At 37.1% G+C, this 19,938-nt stretch overlaps 2 protein-coding genes across 2 annotated transcripts; both read left to right on the forward strand.

Moving 5' to 3' along the window:
- The first annotated feature begins 3,945 nt into the window (after window positions 1-3,945).
- On the forward strand, window positions 3,946-7,006 carry LOC118421648. Its single transcript, XM_035829067.1, has 4 exons — window positions 3,946-4,572; window positions 5,088-5,205; window positions 5,757-5,851; window positions 6,070-7,006. The coding sequence occupies exons 1-4, from the start codon at window positions 4,249-4,251 to the stop codon at window positions 6,442-6,444; spliced, it is 912 nt and encodes a 303-aa protein (XP_035684960.1). The 5' UTR covers window positions 3,946-4,248; the 3' UTR covers window positions 6,445-7,006.
- Window positions 7,007-9,125: 2,119 nt separating this feature from the next.
- On the forward strand, window positions 9,126-10,983 carry LOC118421403. Its single transcript, XM_035828669.1, has 2 exons — window positions 9,126-9,245; window positions 9,525-10,983. The coding sequence occupies exons 1-2, from the start codon at window positions 9,165-9,167 to the stop codon at window positions 10,308-10,310; spliced, it is 867 nt and encodes a 288-aa protein (XP_035684562.1). The 5' UTR covers window positions 9,126-9,164; the 3' UTR covers window positions 10,311-10,983.
- Window positions 10,984-19,938: the final 8,955 nt, after the last annotated feature.

Raw genomic sequence — 19,938 nt, forward strand, 5'->3', positions numbered from 1 at the left:
AGTCGCAGGGCACATACCGGTATAGGCCTATACGTGTGCACCGCAGTGTTTTCTGTATTCGAAATTGAGACAAACCTAGGACTTCAGACGTACCGGAGATAAATAAGTAATAAATGAATAATAAATAAATAATAAATAAATAATAAATAAGTAATAAATAAATAAATAATAAATAAATAATAAATAAACAATAAATAAACAATAAATAAATAATAAATAAATAATAAATAGATAATAAATAAATAATAAATAAATAATAAATAAATAATAAATAGATAATAAATAAATAATAAATAAATAATAAATAAATAATAAATAAATTATAAATAAATTATAAATAAATTATAAAACAACAATAACTAAATAATAAATAAATAATTAATAAATAAATAATAAATAAATAATTAATAAATAAATAATAAATAAATAATAAATAAATAATGAATAAATAATGAATAATTAATGGCTAAATAATAAATAAATAACAAATAAATAATAAATAAATAACAAATAGATAATAAATAAATTACAAATAAATAATAAATAAAGAAATAAATAAATAAAGAATAAATAAATAATAAATAAACAATAAATAAACAATAAAGGATAAATAATGAAGGATAAATAATAAATAATAAAGGATAAATAATAAATGATAAATGGTAAATAATAAATAAATAATAAATAATAAATGATATACGTTTGTGAAGGTTAGACATCCAGGAATCGTTAAAATTGAAGACGAATAAATCTTTACTTCTGGATACTTTATTTTTATACAGACGTTTCGGAAGGCATCCGCCTTCCTTCCTCAGTGAAAAGAAAATGAAGACAAACAATTTCTTGGAACAAGGAATAATTCTTATGTTCTAAATAAACAAAAAAGGTAACGGCTAAGGGAGGCAATTTATGAGCGGATTCATCGTCCTTCGCTTAACCGTAGGGGTGGGTTGAGAACTGAGCTTTCTTGTGCTTGGGATAGTTTATTGAAGTGATTGATGGTTTTATGTATACACTTATCATGTTTTAATATCTTATTCCTTGTTAGTTCATTTTACTTTGCTTGAATTATTCTAGAAACTTGTCAGTTACCTTTTTGTTTGTTTAGAACATTGTTAGAACACCTCAATAGTTACCTGTGTTGTTTATTTTAGAACACCTTAGCCGTTACCTTTTTTGTTTATTTAGAACATAAGAATTATTCCTTGTTCCAAGAAATTGTTTGTCTTCATTTTCTTTTCACTGAGGAAGGAAGGCGGATGTAGTATCCAGAAGTAAAGATTTATTCGTCTTCAATAATAAATGATATATAATAAGTAACAAGTAATAAATAATAGATAAATAATAAATACAAAATAAATATATAAATAATAAGTAATAAATTAATAAATACATAGATAATAAATGAATAAATGATAAATAAATAAACAAATAATAAATAATAAATAAATAATAAGTAAATAATAGATAAATAATAAATAAATAATGAAGAAATAATGCATAAATATAAAAATAAATAATAAACAAATAATAAATAAATAAATACTCTCTGATCATTAATCGTCAGGCGAATGAAATACGACTATGAAAATCCATTAATAACTACAACAATCTTTTTTACTTATAAACAATAAAACCGTCGCCATGGCAATAATTTTAATTGCCACACTTTTTGTATTTGAAAGGCGCACACCAAAGGAGACTTTTGATGAAAAGAAAGAAACTTATGGTGATGATGCCCCATCATATGACCTTAGAAAACGCTGGCATCCTGAATTCAAACATGGCCGGAAGTCTGTGGAAACAGCTCCCAGACCTGGTCGTTCCTCTTCTGCCATTGATGAGGCATCTGTTGGAGGACCAACCTGGGGTGTCCTACAAAAACGGTGTCCAAAGCTGCATCAAACAATGGGAGAAATGCATAACTCTGGGTGGTTCCTATGAAGAGAAAGACTAATAACTGTGCCAAGTTTCATTAATCTCCTGCTATGGGAAATGAGTCAGAGTTATTTAGTAAGTCATTGACCGCCCCTCGTATTACATGTAAATCAAGTCACATTTCCAAGTGGGCCCGTATATTTGGGATTGTAGCCAATCTAGACCAAATTGGCTGCACTCTAAAGTCAGGGGAACACCATCTTTCTGAGAAGAAGTGCTCTTGGACTGCTCCACTTAATGTAGGGTAATGTCACTGAAAGAGTCCATTCATTCATTGATTATACAAATTTCAAGTGTTTTGAGTAGAACTGATTTTAGACTGGTCTATTTTACAGTCACATTTCCAAACCAATCCCCAGTTGGTTAGTTTACCGTCTGTTTTTCCTGAGCAGGATCCAGCAACGTTCTACCTCCTTTGTCAAAAGTTAACAAAACAAAACAGCTCCATAAACTACCCGACTTGGCATCGGTTTGGAAATTTGACTGTTGCAGTTGGAAGACAGGAATATCATTTTCTCTGATATACCTAATTTATGTTCTATACTTGAATGATTTAAACTTGTGATTATAATTACTACAAGAAGTGCCTAAAGAGAAGTCAGTTTCTGGTTGCATTGTGTATTCAAATATATGGCATTCATACAACCATTATTAATTTTGCAAATGGTAATTTATGACTCTTCCAATGTCACAAGCTGTCATCATTCTACAAATGTTTTTAGAGAAACTGTACAAAATCTTTTACATTATATCAGATTGCGTTTAGAAATTATGAAATATTGCGACTGTAATATTATTCCCAGAATGTCCATTTGAAATTTTAATTCAACATCGACAGGGATGTATACTTTACTTTAATTATCATATTAATAATTTTGCACAGTTGAACGTGAATTTGGTTCATTTTAATTAAAAAGCAGTAATTAAGTTGTTAAATTGTTAAGCTGATATTGCTACAGAACCAGTATTTTGCCCATTCTAACCCTTACATTGTAGGGCTAAATTAAATAGATGAATTCGTTTTTATTATGGATTGGGCAGCAAAGAGGTTATATTTATTATATATATATATATATATATATATATATATATATATATATATATATATGGCAGCTGATTTATATAATATATCATAATTGGTAAAGCTAGAAATGCAATTGGCACACCAAACTGAATGTTTTTGGTGTACATTTCATTTCATCTGATTATCTTTGTGTTCGTGTCTTAAGTCTCAGTGTCGAAAATCTACATTTGTGTAATTTTCTAAATTGAATAAATATGAATATAAGTAAAATAATGATCTAAAATAATTTGGTTATCTTTTTATCCTTTGTACTAAAACGTAAGTTTGTTGTCAGCACATAAAATGATTCAGAACTTTGTAAATATTATTTTTCCCTTTGTGACGGACTCCAGATACTAATAAGCCATTATTATTGGACAGGACAAATTACCTCTTTTGGTTGTCAAAATACAGATTTTATATCATAATGGTGATAGTCATACAACAAAAAACACAGTGTACAATGTGAGACAAAGCCAGAAAGTTGCATCAGACTACTTGTTGATAATATTAGATAAAGTACAAACTATTCCAACGACCTCATATCTCCATGAAATATTCAGAGCTCTAAGATGCTATGCACATGACACACACATTTACATGATCTATGCATGATGCTTACACATGTAAAAAGTAAAAAATCCCATAATTTTTATCATTAGGCACCTTAGCAATTTTTGCATTAATTATGAAAATAAGATCCTCATTTGTATGTTTAGTATCTGTTTATGTTCCAACAGTCATCAATTACATGTATTACAATTTACATATTACTAAAGTCCAGTTATTGAAAACGATGAAATTACAGTATATAAGTTCCTCATAAATTATGCAATCTTTGCCTAAGCTACCTGCATGCCTAAAATTAATGGTAATCTGTCATTTCTTTCGTCAATTATCCTCTTTGGAATGTTTTGCAAAAACTACCCCTGCAGTTCTAAAGTTCAGTGTTAGGGGGCTGAAACTTGCCCCACTTTGGCCTGACGTTGAAAGCTACCCAGCGTTCCAATTGTCAGGACCGTATCTTATCCGGGTCAAGAGATGCATTGAAAAACCTCAAAATCTAATTATTTTCAGTTTTTGTCACGCCTCACCAACACACAGATTGACCAGAGAAGTGAGAGGAGTGCGAGATTATCCGGTGTGAATAAAGATCAATTTCTGCCACGACAACAACGTTTCTGTTCTCACTCCCTTGCTGTGGATTACCCTCACTTTCTCTACACTATAACCCGGAAGTGGTAACTATGTCGATCGACCTATATCATGACGAAATGGCCCGCTTACTGACCGTCCGCTGCAGAGATATATTTCTCAACGGCGGGGACCCTACGGTTTGGACGTCTCGTTTGAGCGACTTCGTACCTGTACAGGATACACCAACTCTACACGACAGGAGCTCTTTTGTGTTTCATACGGACATGGGGGAATCAGTACCTGACCCAGTTACATTCCTGCAGAACAATGGCGCCCAGTTCCTAGTGTATAGTGTAGACTTTGACCAGCGAGTACTCGGGCTTGTTAAAGTGCAGGAAGGTATTGATATCAGGAAGGCACCATTTGTATATCAGGTATGTTTTAAAACAATATTATTTCTTCTCTTGTAGTTATAATCAATAAAAACAAATTTAATAACAGCTTAAGTCTCGTCGGACCGGTACCGACTTGTATGAGTTGCAAAGAGGCGAAGGCCAAAAAACTTCGCTTGACGAGAAACATCTCTTATGCAAATTACGTCGTTACAATTTGCATAATTTATGCAACTTCAAATGTGGAATCAATCTTAAGAAAACTAAATAGACTCAATATGCACCAAGCCTCTGTTAAGTCCTTTTCCTCTGCTATTTTTATGGTAAGAGCGTTGAAGCCTGCTAGGCGTTGACTCAACAAAATTCTCTAGGGAGTGCGTTTGTGTCCGTTCAGAATATCTGGAAGCTCAATCACAGATACTAACAGCTCTGTCCCCAAAGCGTTGCCAAAAAAAAACGAGAGCAACTCGTCAGGTTGCACAACCAAGTGCACCCTAAGTTCCAAGATGTTTTGTCCCATTCATTATCTGTATGACATTCTTTTTTCACATTTTCAGGCACAACGTGAAAACGCAGAGGAGCTGTTGCTCCTTTCCTTCGACGTACTTCCAAAAGTGGCAGATGCGCTGACAGGAACTCGCGCAACGGTTAAGAACATTTTCCTGTATAACACTGGTGAGAACTGATCATCATCACACTTTATATGCTGATATTGGTGTATACCATATATGTGCTGATATTGGTGTATTCCCATAGCTTATTGCATAGTTCTCCTTCACATGGTATTCTCCAAGCAGAGGTTGGGTCGCGGAGGCATACAAATGTAGTAGTGATCGGGATTTTTCCAGCTTGCTCTCCTCACAAGACATCGCACTTTTTTCTGTTTCTTTTCCAGCGATTTTTCCTCTCTTTTCCCTTCGGAATTGTCCTGCATTTTTCTTTCAGAAAAAAACATTATTCACACGGCATTCCGGCTCATTCCGCCTCTTGTGTCAAGAGGTATTAAGTTCATTTGCAATTCCCGCCCGAATGTGACACTAATGTTGCAAATTCTTCATTCCGGCTGGTTCTGCTTGATTCCTGCTGATTCGGTTTCAGTGTGAAGGCTCTATTACGTATAGTGACAGTCAAGGGAGCATAGTAACAAATGATAGATACAACATGGCATATATAAGTGCAATATGTAAGTGTTGAATCTTATGATACTATGTTACGATTGCATATAGGACGCTGTGGCTCAACTTTGATGTGTAAATGTATGGACGTCATCAATGACGTGCAAGCCGTATCAGAACCCGATGTCTTCCAGGTGATCATTGAGGTAAGATTACAAAGTTCAAATGTTACGGTCACAGATGAATGTCAACATTCATTCAGCAATGTTAAAAAAATGTCTTTGTGGATATTGTTCCTGAAATACTTCTTAAACGTGCCAGAAATATGTAGATTTTTTTTCTCTGTAGGAATAGTGTAACGTTTAAAAGTATGGCTGTCAGCAATATATATAATAAAATGACCTTCTTCAATGTTTTTCACTAGCGTGTTTGCACCAGACACGTACCTTTAACTTCTGATGATAAGGATGAGATCATAATGTTGCTGAGATGCAGCGTCATCCTCCTCAACTTCTACTTCCAACAACAGGACCCGTCAAAGACAGTCATCTGCTACAAGTTTCGAAGCGAGGTCATTTTCATCGCTGACCTCCTGCAGAAAGCTGCACCAGAGGCAAAGACAATCTTCATGTACAGAGACCTTCCCGGCTTTTATGACTCTTATATGAATCTGTTATTCAATGGTAGCTATTGGCGCTACCTTTTTGAAACCACTTTGAGGTTGGATGTACTATTTCGAATTCCAAGGACCAAGACAAATTATCGATCTTCATATTTTCTGTTGAACATCCGCGTATGATCACATGTCCTGTCACACACGGCATGCATTTTGTTTATGTTGCTCTTTGGATCTTGCAGATGCAAAAAGCATTTGATCTTACTAAAGAACATTCAGGAAACCTCTTCCATGCGTGCCTCACATTCAACCAACTCTTGGAATACAAAGAACGAATCGTCCTCAAGGTTTTACAGAAACTTGATGTGGATGTTCCATCTGATTTTGACGGTTCCAAGATCAGAGAGATTTTTGGTGTTGATAGTCAGAAAGGTAGCGCCATGCAGAGTGAGAGAAGGAAGGGCAACAAGATAAGAAGTTCCTGGGTGGGTTCCTGGGAGAGGAATCTCTTCTCAACTGTTCTGGGACATTTTAACGGAGATGTCGATGAGCCAGATTGTATCATGCCAAACACTGTCACCATGGCTATCGATTGACAACCTTCAAAATAATTTCGAGTACATCCCACAAAACAATTCCATCCCTTCTTAGTTGGAATATCTTTGTAGAATCAATCTTACATCATAAGTCAGGGTATAATCTTATGATTCAGGTCCGACATACACATTACAACTTACAACGTTGTTTTCAGCCGTTCACTGTAATGTGTAACGTTAATGTACATCTCATAATGTAGCTCTGACATACTGGCACCGTTCCCAACTTACAACTCTGTTTTCAGCTAGCTAGCTGGTGACTCTTATGGATTAAGTTAGTGTAAAACCTTAGTATTGTGTTTCTGTCAAATACATTATGATAACTTGATCTAGCTCTGTATGCCAGTAATCAGCATGTAAATAATATGGAGTATAAATGGTAAGCTACTAAAGGGAAAGCCAGGCAAGCGCCCGCAAATCTCTTTGAAAGATAGTGGTATTCTTCGCACTGAGTGTACGAAAGATAAGCTACTTGCATATTAATTTACTGTCTCGCCCAACACAAGACATCTGCATTTGGTAAGAACACATCCATGGATGTCCGCGATTTGCTATGGTGATCCTGTCGTACGACGTAATAATGAAAATAAGGCAGTTGACTGAGAGGGATAGAGTTACTGTATTTATGAAATGATAACGTCATGTATGATGATAAACGCACAGAGCTGTTCACATTACTTTCCACTTGCTCTAAAGACTTTGCTACTCTCTGTTCGATAGATAAATTCAAGTACATTCTGGGAGGCGATAATCCACATTGTGTACAAGTAGGCAAATATATCCACGATTGTTTATACCGTAGAACCAATAGTGTAAATGACATGCTAGACCCTTCATGTTGATGTATCCATACCTATAGATATCCATATATATGTGTTTAGTTGTACTGTAAGTAGTTGTTATACATGTAGACCTTACGAAAGTCGCTGTACTTTTGTCGTGTCAATAAAGATTGTTGTATTAATGGACGGCAGATATACTTACGTTGTATTAACAGAAAAAAGTTCCGATTAAACTTAAGCCACAGAATTACGGAGTTGTCTGCATATTCAGTTTCTGATGCACGTTTTAGCTATGGCGTTGATCTTTTGATAGATGTCGTTAAAACTGACATTGCGCCAAAACTTAGGCCAAATACTAATTCAATTGATCAGGAAAACATATTTATATATTCAAGAAGAATACTCGTACTACGTCTCAACTAATTGCACTATGACCTAACAGTCGTTAATATGTTACCCTTTACACACACTGTACTTGAGCTTGCCCATTCTATATGAAGGCGCCTACAACGACCGAATTGAAGTTGCTGTACTAGCGGTCGGTCCGCCTGACTGATCGGCTCCAAAGTCTGCTGACAGCGGGGGTTTGCTGTAACACAGACTCGGCTAGGTGATAATATTTATGGCCCGTTTACAGAAAGTCCGCTGTAGGGAAATTTTCCTCGGTGGTGGAGATCCCTCAACATGGCTGGCTCGTTTGAGTGACTTCGTACCGGTGGAACGTTCACAGACTGTTAACGAGGAGATTTCTGCATTGGATATGGAATTTGGCGAATCTGTACCTGATCCGGTTGCATTCATACAGGAAAATGGCGCACAGTTCACAGTCTATAGTGTAGACTTTGACCTGCGAGTACTCGGGCTTGTAAAAGTGAGGGAAGGAGTCGACCTCGGAAAAGCGTCCTTCTTGTACCAGGTTTGTAAAACAACACAGTTTGTCGTCTATACATGTACATATTGTACGCTACCAACGGTACCTTAACGGCAAAATGTTATGTTTATATTCTGTGCTAAACTGCCGCTGAGTTTTATGAGCACATAAAATCGCACGAGTTCTACATATGTATACTGTGGCGTTGTTTTTCAGGCTCAACGTGAAAACGCAGAGGAATTGTTGCTTATTCCATTTGATGTACTTCCAGCAGTCACTGATGCCCTGACAGGGACGTTAACTCTGTCAAAAGTTAAGAATGTTTTCTTTCACAATATTGGTGAGTACCATTCTCAACCGTTCTGATACATGCTACATATACAGCCACTTATCTTACACAATATACACCACTTTGCCTTACATTGTTCCCGTTACAATTGTTACAATTGCAATAAACTTTGACTTGTATTGACTATATTCTGACACATTGTTTACCACACCACATTTATAAATGGAAACGTCTGAATAAACATGAGGCAAAGGTTGGGACCGAATGTGCTAGCATGCGATCTATTGGTCCGGAATTTTGTTATATGTGTGATTTCTGTATATAACGGTGCTTTACGTTGTATAGGACGATGTGGCTCAACTCTGATGTGTAAATGTATGGACGTGGTCAATGACGTGCAGGCCGTATCAGAACCTGACATCTTCACTCTGGTCTATACATTCAAGGTAAAACTCGACCTTTTTTCTCTCTGATATAATTATTTACCATCAGTGACAACACACTGTGGCTGAAAAAGACATATGAACTTCATCAAAGGGGGGAGTTATGATAATTCTTTGTTTATCATACTACATACCTATAGCAACTTGAAAATGACCCTCTAGAGAAAGGGTTCGATGCTTTGTGCTTGACGTCCTGGCGAAGTACGTGAGAAATAGGAATAGATAGGAACATTTAACATGAGATTGCATCATAAATTGTAATTTTGTCACGTTTTCCACCAGCGTGCAACTAGAGATGTCCTATTAACCTCTACGGAAAGTGAAGAGATCATCATGTTGCTGAGATGCAGCGTCATCCTGCTGAACTTCTACTTCCTACAAAAGAATCCGCAAAAGACAGTCATCTGTTACAAGCTGCGAAGTGAAGCTGTCTTCGTCGCTGACCTCATCCAGAAAGCTGCTCCTGCTTCAAAGACAATCTTTATGTACAGAGACCTTCCCGGCTTCTATGACTCTTACCTTAATCTAGAATTCAGTGGCAGCTATTGGCGCTACCTTTTTGAGACCGCACTGCGATTCGATCTGTTCTTCCGAGTCCCAACAACGAAGATTGAATATCAAAGTGTCAGATGTGCTATTGAGCATTCAAGCATGATCACATGTCCGGTTACACACGGTATTCCTTTCTTTTACGTTGCGCTTTGGATTTTACAGATGCAAAAAGCATTTGATCTCATTCAAGAAGATTCCACAAATTTCTTCCATTCGTGCCTCACGTTTAACCAACTCTTGGAACACAAAGAACGAATCGTCCTCAAGGTTCTAGAGAAACTTGATGTGGATGTTCCATCTGATTTTGACGGTTCCAAGATCAGAGAGATTTTTGGTGTTGATAGTCAGAAAGGTAGCGCCATGCAGAGTGAGAGAAGGAAGGGGAACAAGATAAGAAGTTCCTGGGTGGGTTCCTGGGAGAGGAATCTCTTCTCAACTGTTCTGGGACATTTTAACGGAGATGTCGATGAGCCAGATTTTATCATGCCAAATACTGTGACTATGACTATCGATTAACAGCCTCCAAAAACATTTTAGTACACTATTCCGTAAACCAATATCGTCCATTATATTGGAATATTTTTGTTGAATCAATCTTACCTCAATCTGAACATTATCCTAAGCTCTGACGTACTCATGTTCCCATCTTACACGTGGTGAGCTAGTTGGTGATTCTAATATGGATAAAGTTAATGCATAGCCCTAATTTTGAGTTTGGCTCAAATACACTGATCCAGCTATCTATACTAGTCGTTAACGTGTAAATTATAGGATGTGAACATTGTTAGTTACTAGAGGAAGTGTGAGGCAAACGGGCACAAACCTCTTTGCAGAAAGATTGGTGGCATCAGCTCAGATATAACAGATTTCAGATAAGATGCTTGTATAGAATATCTATTGTCTCATCCAACGTGATACAACTGAATTTGGTAATGACACACCTATTGCTGTCCTGATATATTTTGTGCAACCTATAAATGAAACAAGCCATTTGAGTGAGATACTTCCCCGTTTGTTTGCAGATATCAACTTTCTTTGAACTAACGTGTAATTCTGACATTTTGGCTCCTGTGATAGCATTTGGGCTTTTCCTATGATCATTTCTGTTCAGCCCTTGCGCCCCCATCAAACGTAAACTATAGGTAACTAGAATTCGACGACCTCATACAGCCATGAAATATCTAAAGCTTTATATTTGTAAATTTTATGCAAATGACTTGCACATTTTCGTGATTTATGCATGGTGATGTTCATCATTGACTAAGTATAAAATATACACAAGTATAAAATTCCCATCATTTTTGCATGATGATACCAATTTTTGCAATGTATTATGCAAATCAACTCCTCATTGGCATATTTGGTATCTGCTTATGTTCCATCTATCATAATTTACATTTGTAAATTTATTATCAATAAGTCCAGTTATTGAAAACAATGGAATGATGCTATTTCCACATTAATTATGCAAATTAAGACCTCATTTGCATGACATGTATATCATTATTAACATCTTTGCCTAAGCTCCCCGCATGCCTAAAATGATGTCAATCCATCATTCATTTCTGCAGTTGTCCTCTTTGGAATATATTGACAAAAAGCCCACTATAGTTCCAAAAATGAATTATAGGGGGCTGAAACTTGCCCCACTTTGTCATGACGTTAAAAGCTATCTATATGTCCCAGCAGAAAATGTAAAAGGTGCAGCCGATGGATGCACACATCCACAACTTGTAGAAAGAGTAACTGTGACCATCCCTGTCACCTCTGTATGGAATTAACCATTATATACACATTAGGAATATGTGCCTGGTGCACGTGTAACAATAGAAATTATGAGGAAAGGAAATGGTGAGGTCACTAGAAAGGTGTAGTTTTGGATCTCACCGTTTGCCATGGGTAGATACATAAGAACAATAATGGAATAATTTTGTCAAACGTCGAACCATATCAACCCCACAACACACTATACGCACGATCACAAAGCAAAATATTTCATTTCATGCATGTTTGAGTTTTCTGACTCCTGTTTGAAGTTTTTCTAGTGCACATCATTCGTTAAAAACATTAACTAGAAGCTACAAAGAAAATGATAGAGCCAATCTTTTTGGATAATCCTGGAAATCCTGTAGATTTTGCACAATATCGTTACGATAGTTCACCTTTATCCGTGGGGCAACCTATATCCGTCGCTATATCAAACAGCAATATTTTCAAAATACTGCAGTTTGAAGCGTCCGTCGACTTGATCTCCATAGCCTAAACACCCTGTTTTCAAACACAGTGGATATAGGTTACCCCGCGAATAAAGGTGAACTAACGGTACGAAATTATGCAAACTCTGTCAATTTAAGCAGGATTATCTAAAATATTAGCATTATCATTATCTTCGTAGCTAAATTATCTAGGCATGAAAACACATAGAAATATCATGACCAATATGAATAGGATTTGATATGCATGACTGTGTATAGATGCGATGAATGGGAAAGCTTAGACCCTACCTGATCCTTTTAACAAAAAAATGTACAGGGTTGGGCCAACCTTTTTAAGGAAAAGAGGATTTTCAAGGATTTTTGGTGGCACTAAAATCGTTCCCAATTTGTGTCTTCTCTTGTGCAACTCAACTCTAACGTCTACCCTACATGTATGTCCCATCCGAGAAGACATCCCTATAGTGAGGTACTCATGTTTACCTGAGTAAACATGAATACCTCACTATAGGGAAGGTACTTTACACCTGAGGAAACAGGTGTAAAGTACCATTCTCAGTGGCACAACAATTGGAGCCTGTAAGCGATTCGAGCCCAGCCCCTTTAGATCTGGAAGTCAATAAGAGTTCTAAAACTCAGTCAAATATTTAAAGATTTAGTTATGTAAATGTTTTGTTCAGTTACATATTCCATGCATGTTTATGTTTAACTCCCATGGTTTCCTACTTCGGAATTGTGGCAATTTTCTGGAGTGGACTGTGCATTTGTTTAAAACTTTAAATTCATTTATTCATGAGAAGCTCAAATCGGCCAGCAGGCCACTTTTCATTGAGGTCATGAACCAGGTAAGGTTCAGATATAATGTAAGAGAGATACAGATTACGTTAAGTCCTAATAAATCTATCAACATATATCACTACATATACATGGTATAAAAACACATAGAGCGAAAGCTCAAGGTTCACAGTCCGTGTCCGTTCGTTTTGGTCATTTTGTTTACTCCAAGAGTCTCTGAAAGCAGGTCAGATTTGTAGCTGTACGTGTGTGTAGTGGTAGGTCGTTCCAGACATTTTGTCCACAGTAGGCTATCGATCGTCTGAAGGTCTCTCGTTACCTTTGCCAAGAAGGTTATATTTTGGGTAGCGTTTGTTTGTATGTATGTATGCATGTAGAAGACCAGCATAACTCAAGAACGCCTGAATGGATTGTATTGATATTTGGTATGTGGATAGGTCTTGTTGTGACCTGGAAACGATTAGATTTTGGGCCCTCTAGCAGCCTGTTACGATACTGCCACGGACATTCCTGGTTTGATATCTCGAGTTCAGAACATGCTGCGGCTATGAATTTTAGACGGTAGACAGCTCCTGATGCCGAGAGTAAGCGGTATAAGTTTGGGTCCCCTAGCAGCTTTAGAACTGCAAGGCAGGTTTAGTATCAGACTTTAAAAGGGAATAACGCAAGAAGGATTTAACGGATTGTTATGATTTTTGGTATGTAAATAGCTTATGTGATGCTTCATATAATGACATATTACTTATGCAAATTGGTATCTAATTTGCATAATTAATTAGAAAATTTCATAAACACGCCCAGTTCCATTATAGGACCATTGCATATTTGTAACTGAGAAGTAAAAGAACATTGATATATTATGCAAAATAGACCTAATTTGCATAATTAATGAGAAAATGCTATTTCATTGTAGTAATGACGGGAAGTTCTTACTTGTAACATTTGAAAGTTATGTCTAGGTAAACATCGTTGACCAGTAATTATGCAAATGAGATCCTCATTTGCATAAATTATCTGAAAATACGATAAAAGCCTTTATTCTTAACATAGATTGTGTACGCCTGTTGTCTGGTAAAGGAGATGATCAATTGATATAATTTATGCAAATGAGAACCCTATTTGCATAATTAATGACAAACACAATTAACACAGCAGTTGAAAAGGTTAGAATCATTTGGCGAAGTCATGGGATCGTGGAACTCTAGTTAAGTATTTAGTACGACCAGCTGATTGCTTGTTTGTCTGATTGTCCGTGTACTCTGGTCCTTGGAGTACACAAACATCTGGCGCATGCAGTGTGGTACTTTACTGATGTTTAGGGCCTTGTACATTAGCACGACATTGTTGTACTGGTGCTGGTGTTCTTGTTTGAAGTATCGAGATGTCTCAAACATTTATTCATTTGTCAAAAGTGTCGAGTAGTTATACAAGGGATAACTGATAATATGAAACATCAAACTAAATGTACTAAATTTGTAAACTATAGAGCCATTACCTTGCAACCTCAAGTTCCTCAATGAAATGTTAAACATAGAAGCAAAATTAGCTTATCATTTGGATCATATTACTGATAAACTACCATTATGCAACAACTTTGTGACTATGGTCAGTGACATACATGATCCTTTGAAGTTCTTGAATAACAGTGGACGATACATATCTTGATAAAAAGTGATCTAAGTTGATAATCTATACATTGCAACCCTCAGAACAATGATACAGCGACAATGTAGAATATTGTACCAACCCTAACCTTTGTAATCTTAAAAGCACCTCGCTGTCATCTTGCCACCGATTTGATGTTATCATGACAACTAGACCTCAACCGTGCGTGGTTGCAGAACGAATTCTGGACCATACACATCACCAGAAAAATGCTCTATCACCGAAGAGAACAACTGCCTTTCCCAGTTTCCGATCCAAGTATTCTTTGATGCATCCCCCATTCCCCTCACACTCTGACCAACTGTACCTTCTTGACTATCTTTGCCAAACACTAGCTTGATCTTGACGCTATCTTCAGGAGAAATGTCAACGCCGATTTCTTTCAATACTTCAAGAACGGTCCGTTCTTTGTGCGTCACTAACTCTTTATACGTCACGATTGCATGGAAGAAGCTTGACTGGTCATCGTTGATCAGGTCATAAGCTTTCTGCATACGCAGAACCCACGATGATACCAAGAAGAAAGGTATACCCCTTGCAGCTGGATGCTTTACTAAGCGGTGGTTCTCAGTGAAGAACTTCAATGATGGCTCCATTTGGGTATAGTTTGGAATGTCATAGAACACATCGATTTTCAAGGCTGTCGAGATATAATATCTCCAGTAGCTTCCACTGAACATCACGCTTGCCCAAGAGTCAAAGAATCCAGGCAGGTTTCTATACAAGAATATCGTCTTAGCACTTGGAACAGCCCTTTGTAAGAGATCGGCGATGAACAGTGCACAGCTTCTGGGTTTGTAGCAGATGACTTGTCTTAAGGGATCATTTTTTAGGAAGAAGAAGTTGAGTAGGATGGTACTGCACTTCAGGACCATGATGGTTTCTTCCTCTGCCGTAGGGGTCAGGTCAAAGTCGTGGTGTTGAAGAAACTGGAAGAAATGTTTTATTTATTATATTTCTCTCCATACTACAGTATGCTTTGCCATGTTTCGTCTCCCTCTTCTCCTACCCCTTCCCCCTTTTCTGTCAAATCTTCAAATGGATTCAACTTTTTTTTGTGGATCAAATGACCTGAAATTTGGCATTCGGCTGAGGTGGGCAAATACTCCGAGACAAATTGCTTTGATATAGACCTTAAGATTGATTTTGTTTAGTTCATAAATTTTTTTTAAACAAAAAATGTATAATGTGGACCCCCGTGCTCTTGTATCACAACCTAATGACCTGAAATTTGGTACAGAGGTGCCTTGGACATGTGGCCATAGGAAGCAAAAATTTTTGCATACATTACTTTAAAAGATACATATTCTGGGATTTTAGGCCATTTTGGGCTAGAAATACTCCTAGGCCATTGTGTTAAAATCAAATGTCCTGAAATTTTGTATGAAGGTGCGTAGGGAGTTCCCCACAAGACTTAATTAATTCCTATGGCAAACATCACTTTGAATGTATTCAACTATAGATTTTTGCCATTTTTTTAACCAACAAATATATATTTTTGGCTCCTATGCCGTTGTATTAAAACCGGATGACCACGCATGCGCGCTAGAAAGTCTGAACGAGTATCTTGAGCACTTATTTTCAGAAAGGCCTATATACAATACATAATATTTCAAAATATTGCAGATTTTTTTAAAAACCAACAGGTATAGGTTACGAATAAAGGTCATCAAGGTTTTAAAAGTACTGGCCGGGAATTATTATGGCTGCCTCCTGTACAAAGTCTCCAGGCCCATTACTACCCCCCCCCCCCTTCTCCGGCGGAGAATAGAACGTCTATTAATATTTACCGCAAAGACAGAGGTGTAGACATCAGGTTCAGACACTGCCTGTACTTCTGATGTTACGTCCATTGCTTTGCACAAAAGAGTGGAACCACACCGACCTGTTGAACAGTGAAACAAAATGTCATGTTTACAAGTTATAATTTTCAGGTTACAAAATTTGCGTGCGTGGGCTGTTAAAAAATTAACACAATACCGTGTGTCTGTTGATAGAAATACTGCTTGTGAAATTTTCCTTTCCAAATCAAAGTTACTGTTGTAGACGTTTTCTTGTTGAATTACAGCTACAGGCAAAATCGTTCCTACCAGTGTCAAACAAGAATACATTTCTGACTGTTGAGATAGCGTCTTCAAGTGATGTTGCTATTGAAGGTAGAAGATCGAAAGGTATCGTCAGGAGCTTCTCTGTGTTTTCACGCTGTGCCTGGAAAGACAGAAGTCCTGTGTAACCTTTAGGTCAGAGTAACGCTTATTTACCCTTATCGGTGGGGTAACCTATATTCGTTGTACAATACTTTTTTTTAGATATGGAGGTAACCTACATCCGTTGTCATCTCAAACTGCAACAGTTTCAAATATTACAGTTTGAAACTTTCGTATAGCTGTAGGTATACCTGTTTCTAAAAAAACGATATAGGTTACCCCACGTATAAAGGTGAACTAGCGTGAGCAATATTGCACACGACATGAGAAGTAACTTCTGGTTGCACTTTCAGGGTCCGTCAAAACTTCGCACGTCTCTGGAAAGTTTTGTCTTTTAAGTTGCTCTAAAAGTTAAAGTTACTTGTTATGTCAATCCCTCCACAAATTTTGTGAATCTGAAAAGAAAGAAAACAAGGCCATTGCGACACAGGTAACTAAAGCAATTCGGAGCATTTGTATTTGAATTAGTTTTTAAAATGTTTGACATAATGATACTTTCTACTATGAGGTCTGGATGCTAAATATGGGGTCAAGGGCTGTTACGTACGCAGAACATTATACATACCCGCTCTGTTCCAACATGTGACATTTGTAACTGAGAAAGAGAAGAACATTAATAGAACATTATGCAAATAAAGACTTTATTTGCATAATTAGCCGTTGCGCCACACCCACACAGTAATTTATCCCTGATCATCAATTGCGTTTCTGGCGCTCACCTTGAAGAAAAATGGAGCCTTCTTAAGTTCATCACTTGAGTTAGCTAAATCCCGGACTTTGACCAGCCCAAGCACACGCCTGTCGAAGTCAACACAGTACACCGAGAAATCAGCACCATTTTCCCTCAAGAATCCGATCGGGTCCGTGATGACTTTCCCGGTGTCGTTGAAAGTAGACTGGTGCAGTTCCGAATTCTCAAAGTCGTACAAGGTCGTTCGCAACATCGGGACATAACGCCCATGTTCCGCTAGGAACTTGTCCTTACAGCGCACCTGGCACATCGATGCCATTATGTATACCTTCCTACACTTGAACAAGCCCGAGGACTCGCTGGAGGTATACTGAATACACTATGTTAATTGGGCGCCATTGTGGAATTTGAACGGGTCAGGTTTACCGATTCCCCGGTGCCCGTATGAACCACAGAAGAGTTCCTGGCTAGAGTTGGTACATTCTGTACTGGCACAAAGTTCCTCTCGCTCAAAAACCGTGGCGTGTCCTCCTTTGACAAAGATATTTTTGCAGCGAACGGCCAGTAAGCGGGCCCTCTGTTCCGGTACGGGTTGATTGGCAACACAGGAAAATTACCGCTTCCGGGTCATAGTGCCACCGGTCAAGGTCGCACAGTGGTAGAGTAAAGAAAGTGGAATGATCGTAAACTGGCGCTTTAAAGCTATACTGCGGAATAATTTGCGTTCATTTGAAATATTCTAGAACTAAGACATCTCAGATTTTAACTACCACTTTTTGACCCTTTTTGACACTTTTGTGTATTCCGTATAGTCAAGCGAGTCCTCGGGTTTGTTCAACTGTAGGAAGGTATACGTAATGGCATCGATACGCCATGTGCGCTGTAAGGGCACGTTCTAAGCGGAGCTTGGGTGCTTTGTCCTGTCGTTGGTAACAACCTTGTACGACTTTGAGAATTCGGAACTGCGCTAGGGTACTTCCCACGACTCTGGGAAAGTCATCACGGACCCGGTCGGATTCTTGAAGGAACATGGTGCTGATTTCTCGGTGTACTGTGTTGACTTCGACAGGCGTGTGCTTGGGCTGGGCTTGTCAAAGTCTGGGATTTATCTACAGCTAACTCAAGTGATGAACTTAAGAAGGCTCCATTTTTCTTCAAGATAAGCACAAGAAACGCAATATGATCAGGGATTTACTGTAAACTAGAGTTCCTAACCCCCGGATGATGATTTCGCCAAATGATTTTGACCTTAACAACTGATGTATTATTTATGTTTGTGATTAAATATGCAAATTGTCAATATCCTCGTTTGCATAAAATATATTATTTTATCATCTACTCCATCCAAGTAACAGACGTATAAAGTCTATTTTAAGACAAAAGACTATGATAGCATTTTCTGATAATTAGTGCAAATGGGGCCCTCATTTGCATAACTAATGTTTAACGATGTTCACCTGTACGAAACATTCGAATGCCTCAAGATGAAGTTTGCCACAATGGGGTTATAGCATTTCCTCATTAAGTAGACATAAAAGGTAAGTTTTAGCGCAAGTTGAAAAACTAACATAACTTGTCAAAGAAGTACGAATTTCTGACGGATCATCCAAAGTGCAACCACAAGTTGTCATTTCAATGTGCATTAATGCTCACGCTAGTTCACCTACATGTATATCTGTGGGTTAATCTACATCCGTTTTTTTAGAAACAAGTACGTTGGTTTCAAACTGTAATATTTCGAAACTGTTGCAGTTTGAGATAACAACGGATGTAGGTTACCGCGATATTAAAGTATTGCAGTTTGATACTACGAATATAGGTTGTCCCGCCGATAAAGGTGAACTAGCGTTACTCTAATAGAAAAGTTACACAGAACTTTTGTCTTTAATTTCCAGACACAGCGTGAAAACACAGAGAAGCTGCTGACGATACCTTTCGATCTTCTACCTTCAATTGCAACATCACTTGAAGAAAGTGTAGAGTCCATTCCAAGACACCATGAGGGTTTTTAGGCGATATTTATAATTAGTCTGAATTATTTTGAATAAAAGAATGTATGAGCCACAATAATTAAATCATTTTCAAAAAATTGACTAAGAAAATACTCATTTATTTGAATTTCTTTGAATATTTTAGAAACATTTTGAAAGTAACTGTACAAAAATATCTTTATTTAGAATATTTGTGAAACCTCTCTGTGATTATTTCACATTTACAAATATTTACAAAAAATGGTAAACCTGGCCAAATGGTAAAATTAGTTTATTGCCCCCATAAAAGTAAGCCCTATTGTTGCATCTGTATATTTTTAGATTTCACTGCTGGGCACTGATGGATCCTTTGTGGTGGGCCATTGTTGCATGGCACCCAAACATACTTTGCAAGGACGTGTGAATTGCTATCTTCCCAGCCCACCAAACCATTTACAAAAAATGGTAGAAAATGGTAAATAATGGTAGAATGCTGTTATCATTATTTAGAAACCATTAGAAGTATCCAATTCCACACCATGAATATTTCCAAAGTTTTACAGGTCCAGAGAAATATTTATAAAGTTGAAACAGTGTTAAAAA

The sequence above is a fragment of the Branchiostoma floridae genome, chromosome 8 (genome assembly GCF_000003815.2).
Source record: "Branchiostoma floridae strain S238N-H82 chromosome 8, Bfl_VNyyK, whole genome shotgun sequence".
In the NCBI taxonomy this organism is placed as follows: Eukaryota; Metazoa; Chordata; class Leptocardii; order Amphioxiformes; family Branchiostomatidae; genus Branchiostoma; species Branchiostoma floridae.

Coding starts and splice junctions, on each gene's coding strand:
- LOC118421648 (XM_035829067.1), top strand. CDS start 4,249: ATGTCGATCGACCTATATCATGACGAAATGGCCCGCTTACTGACCGTC. Junction 5,206..5,756: donor CATTTTCCTGTATAACACTG/GTGAGAACTGAT, acceptor GATTGCATATAG/GACGCTGTGGCTCAACTTTG. Junction 5,852..6,069: donor TCTTCCAGGTGATCATTGAG/GTAAGATTACAA, acceptor GTTTTTCACTAG/CGTGTTTGCACCAGACACGT.
- LOC118421403 (XM_035828669.1), top strand. CDS start 9,165: ATGTGTAAATGTATGGACGTGGTCAATGACGTGCAGGCCGTATCAGAA. Junction 9,246..9,524: donor CTCTGGTCTATACATTCAAG/GTAAAACTCGAC, acceptor GTTTTCCACCAG/CGTGCAACTAGAGATGTCCT.